The sequence below is a fragment of the Heloderma suspectum genome, chromosome 1, assembly GCF_057233095.1.
Source record: "Heloderma suspectum isolate Gila_16-S chromosome 1, 16-S_ref, whole genome shotgun sequence".
Classification (NCBI taxonomy): Eukaryota; Metazoa; Chordata; class Lepidosauria; order Squamata; family Helodermatidae; genus Heloderma; species Heloderma suspectum.
Window position 1 is genome coordinate 6,164,024 of NC_139458.1, and position 5,118 is coordinate 6,169,141.

The window sequence follows — 5,118 nt, forward strand, 5'->3', positions numbered from 1 at the left end:
TGATCTCCAGTTTGCGCGTCAGCGCGAGACAGGCGAGGAGGGCGTGAAGTCCAGCGAGCATGCGCAATGGCGACAAGCCCCTCTCTTCCCGCTCTCTTAGGAGCTCCGTCGACTCTGCGCATGACCATTCCCGTCGCGTGAGGGGAAAGCGCGCGTGCCCGTTTCTTCTTCTCCACCCCCCCCCCACTATAGGCGGGGCGGCTCCTCTTTCGCAAGAGTCGGTCGGGCGAGCTGCGCGCGTGCGCCTTGGAGCCGGCGGCCGCCGCGAGCCAGTCAGCCGGGGCAGGGAGTTTGTGAGGGAAGGAGCGAGGCGGGCCGGCTGGGCAGGCGCCCCTTTCCCTCTCCTCGGAAGCGGGCCGGCGGGCGCTGAGGGCGAGCGGAGGAGCCGGCGCGATTCGAGGTAACTACGCTGAGGGGGCGGCGGCGCCGGCGGCGGCTTCTTTCCTTCCTTCCTTCCTTCCTTCCTTCCTTCTCCCGCCTCCTCATACTGTCGCTGGCGGAGCCTTCTCTGACTGACTGACTCTCTCCCCGCCCCCCCTCTCTCCCCGCAGCCACGAACCGTCGCTCAGGAGACCCTCTGGGAGCTGGAGGAGGAGGAAGGGGGGGGACACCCAGGCCTGTCCTGCCCTGCGAGGGACTGACTGGAAGGCACCGAGACCTCCCGCCCCACTCCCCCCTCAGGGCCCCTCCCTCCCCATGAAGCCCCGCCCCCTCCGCAACCAGCCCCGCCCCTGTCCTCCTGTGGAGGGGCCCCGGGGGGGGGTCTTCCCTCCCCTCCTCTAGCAGTGGTAGTACACTGTATTAAGGCACGCCCCCAAACTACTAGCTCTTTACTCCCTGAATTGGGGCCTGTGGTGTTTCTCTCCTGGTTTCATCCTCTTCCCCCCCCCCTTTCTCTAGTTTGGAGGCTGACTGGTTTCTTGACGTGGTTGCCCTAAATACAAATCCGGGGACATCTGGCCTCTTTTATCCAGCAGTGCTGTGGGGATTTTTTTGCATTTGGCGGGTGCAACCACAACCCTTCTCCATCGTCCCGTGGATGCCTGCCTCTCTACTGCCACCATCATGGGCAAGGTGCTGTCCAAGATCTTTGGTAACAAGGAGATGCGGATCTTGATGCTGGGTCTGGATGCAGCAGGGAAGACCACCATCCTCTACAAACTGAAGCTGGGCCAGGCAGTCACAACCATCCCTACCGTGGGCTTCAATGTGGAGACGGTGACTTACAAAAACGTCAAGTTTAATGTGTGGGATGTCGGGGGCCAGGATAAGATCCGGCCCCTGTGGCGGCACTACTACACAGGCACTCAGGGCCTGATATTCGTGGTGGACTGTGCTGACCGGGACCGCATTGATGAGGCTCGTCAGGAATTGCACCGCATAATCAATGACCGAGAGATGCGGGATGCTATCATCCTTATCTTCGCCAATAAGCAGGACCTTCCTGATGCCATGAAGCCACATGAGATCCAAGAGAAACTGGGCCTGACCCGAATCAGGGATAGGAATTGGTATGTTCAGCCGTCCTGTGCCACCTCGGGTGATGGACTCTATGAAGGGCTGACATGGTTAACATCTAATTATAAATCCTAATGATTGTTTTAAAAAATGGCAAACTGTTATTAGTCTTCAAGGGAGTTAAGAGGGGAAAAGAAACACTGTGGCTTCTCAGAAAAGAATGATTCTCCATACTAAAATGTTCAAAAATTAAACATCCATAGGATTTTAATGATTGCTCACCTCTTCTCCAATTACCACCCTTTTCTTCTATACACTTTACTGGATCCCCAGTTTAATACAATTCTTGCTTGGTGTTAAGATGCTCTAATCTTCAACTGTGAATGAACACAAGCACTAGTTTCCATGGTAAACTTCCAGCAACATGGGGGTAACAGACACATGTTGTAGCTTTGCAGAGTAACTTTTCTCTTATATTGAGAGCCCTTGTTATGATGGTTTGACTTCATTTGTTTGAGTCCTGGGGCTAAGGTACCACTTTTTTTAATGTATGCTTTCTGATTCAATTTTCTCCCCTGCTCTCCATCATCATCTGCTGTAGATTCGCTTCTTTTTGCAACCATGCAGAACATGTTGATAGGTCTTTGTTATCTAGTAAACTGAAAACCATTGCTTATGAACAAACTGCAGTCTGTCCTCTTTCTGGCAAGAGTTTACCTGTAACTAAGAAGGGAACTTAAATTTTGATCTCCTATATCTGGCCTTTGACAAATCAGAAAGATAACATTTAGAATAAATGTGTGGTTGCTTGCTGGGCCTGATTTTGGCCAGGTAATGCAAGAATGTTGGCTGTAGGAGGTTACAAACCCAATATCATGCACGCATGAACTAGGATGCAAATAAAGTTTCCACTCTAGATAGTAACCACATGCAGGATGAGATGAGACTGGTGTCAAACCACAGTTCCTGTATTTTGCATTGCAAAGTTAATTTTTCAGCTGCAATATCAACTAATTACATTACTTTCCAGTTTCAGTGCAAAAATACTTTCATTCCATGACGTGCAGCAATAATTTGTGAGCATCACTGTGTGACACGCATTGCTTTTTAAAGTCATAAACTTGTAGTTAAAACTTGAATGTTAGAACTATTCCTGTCTTAACAAATGAAACAAATATGGCAGTATCACAGTTGGTCTAAAAACTTAGAAAAATATTTTTAGACCTTTATCTTGGCTTCTAAAATGCGCTTTTATTAACTTCAGGTGGTGGGGAGAGCCTGCATCTGCTTCTATATTATGATTTGAATACGTTATTCTTAAACTTACTGAGATGTATCAGGATGAAGGAAGAATCTGACAACTTGGTTTTGGGGATGCCAGTAAGCTAGATGAAACAACTGACTGTCTTTGGAAGTTGCAGCTCTTCCATCTCCTGCAAAACCATGCTGGATTAATGCAGGCAGTAACAGGCAAGTTCTAGCCTTCTGTTCTGGTAGTACCTTTACTTGATCTGTTGGATGTCTAAATTTATAAAGCCCTTTGAAAGGGTAGCTAATGATTCGGGTGGAGAGTGAGCAAACGACTATGAATGTAAACTTCCAAGTTCTGTTCTTCAAGGGCAAGCATCTCATTTTGCCATATTACAGCTTTCAAATGTCTGATTAGTTGTGTGTGTGTTGGGGGTGGGGGGGATGATTGTGAATTCAGGTTAGCATAAAAATGGTTTCAATCAAGTATTAATACTGGGTGCAAAAATATAGAGCAGCTGGTTCTTATTCAGCCTTAAGGATTAATTTTGGATTTCCTCAAGGAGTGAAACTCATCTGAGGAATTTTAGGAATGTATTGCTACAAAACCAGAAGAATTTTTTTTCCCTTAAGGGTATGAGTTTAAAATAAAACCGGGGCATTACGCTACACTTCTTCGGTGTTGATTTTGCTATTTAAATTGTGGACTCTAGAGCTTGTACCAAAGACGTTTGAGGGGGAGAAAGTAATGACGAATTATTTCTTAAAAGTGAATGCTTAGCATCACTTAACAAAAAATGCTCGGCTCTGATTCTGGTAAACTTATACTGTAGCTTGATATTTTTTTTTAGAATTCCTCCAAATTGAATGGGAATTTTCACTTTAAACAATGTTTCGTGTCAGAACAATTAAATGAAGCTTAACAGGAAATACAAAAACCATTCTGCTATAGTAAAATAAATTTGAGAAAAATGAACTAAATTGTTACATTCTGGTAGTGTTAAAAATAAATTAAGAATCGTTCCTAGCAGCATTGGTAAGAGTGGTAATACAAAAAAGTCCATAAACAGTTAACTGTCGTCTTCTGGAATTACTAAAGCCAAGCACAAAGTAGTTGCCTAAACTGGAAAACTTGAAAATCTGTTACTGGTTCTCAAACTTTCATATAAATCTTATTAATTGCAGTGAAAGCATGGGTGGTTTTACCTTTGGTGTAGAGTTTATTGTATCTTTTCTCTAACCGAGGCAGAATCAGACTTTCATACAACTTCTGCGTTATGTTGAATACATAACTTTTGTATGTTCTTTAATTTGTTCTTCCAGGTATGCTGGTTTTGTAGGTAAAAAGGATAACTGTAACTCTGTTTTTCCCCTTTAAATCTCCAGTGTGGGGTGGAAACTCTGAAGTTGAATGAAATGTGTGGCAAATGCATCAAATAATTTTTGCTACCAAACAAAAATGACAAAGGTTTCATTTAAAGTATCCCCTTTCAAAGAAACAAGGTTTTGTTTTCTATGGCTCAAAGTAGCCATAAAAAACAATGGCTTTAGACATTTATCTACAGTTTGAAAGATAAAATGCAATCTGTTAGAATTCTTTAAAAAAAATCAGTACATCCAACTTCTGTGTTCATGTGACTCTATAAAGTGCAACTGAATACGTTTTTGAATGGCGTTAAATTTGTTTGATAAGTGAATGAGTCTGTAGACTGTGATCTCCCTGAATAAAGTAAACAGGAATTTTTGTGTCCACAATATGGTTGTAGTGTTGGTTAAAGAACTAATAAGCAGAAAATAAAGCAATTATACAGTGCATCTCTCCTGTTATGTTTGAATGTGAGAGAAAGAATGGTATTTGAATGCTTGCTTCTGGATATCTGTGTTCTCTGGCAGGTTTAACATTTGCCTGCAGGGTGGTTTTCAATGGTAAGGTAGGGGGGACTGGGGGGGCTTTTAATTTGCTGAAATGTAACTGTCTGCTATTGAAAGTCAAGAGAACCTGTGATCCGACATGTCTTTCTCCAAGAATTGTGATGTAGCTAAATAAAGCAAAACAGAACATTGGGGCAAAGGAACTGCTTTAGGGATATGCCCTATGGCAGCAAAACTTTTAATTCTTAAGGGATAAAAGCATTCCTAAAGAAATCAATACTAAAAGCTACTGCAGTGAGGGATGAATAGTTTGGAAGGCTAAAGAGGGGAGTGGGGGAGGCGATGAGTTAAAATACTGATTAAGTGAAAAGCTTCAGTATTTCAAAATGGAGAGTACAGAAACTAACAAGGTAATTTGATTTGGTTACAAGAGGAGGGTAAAAAGTCTAACTTAAACAATGATGTTAAAGCAGTTGACCCCAAGACTAGAGTGAAGACAAACGGATTGAAGAATACTCTGGAAATAGGTAAATGGAGCAA

The 5,118-nt window shown here is 43.8% G+C and overlaps 1 protein-coding gene across 6 annotated transcripts; it reads left to right on the plus strand.

The window, feature by feature from the left end:
• The first annotated feature begins 248 nt into the window (after positions 1–248).
• On the plus strand, positions 249–4,520 carry ARF6 (ARF GTPase 6). Of its 6 annotated transcripts, none has more exons than XM_084834241.1 (3): positions 249–400; positions 552–1,511; positions 2,723–4,520. In XM_084834241.1, the coding sequence occupies exons 2-3, from the start codon at positions 1,066–1,068 to the stop codon at positions 2,757–2,759; spliced, it is 483 nt and encodes a 160-aa protein (XP_084690367.1). In that variant the 5' UTR covers positions 249–400; positions 552–1,065; the 3' UTR covers positions 2,760–4,520. The 6 variants fall into 6 exon arrangements, with proteins under 6 accessions (XP_084690367.1, XP_084690358.1, XP_084690327.1 ...); XM_084834232.1 differs by having other exon boundaries at positions 901–1,511; XM_084834201.1 differs by having other exon boundaries at positions 975–1,511.
• Positions 4,521–5,118: the final 598 nt, after the last annotated feature.

What these genes read in the sequence shown, in the direction of transcription:
- ARF6 (XM_084834223.1), top strand. Translation starts at nt 1,066, where the DNA reads ATGGGCAAGGTGCTGTCCAAGATCTTTGGTAACAAGGAGATGCGGATC.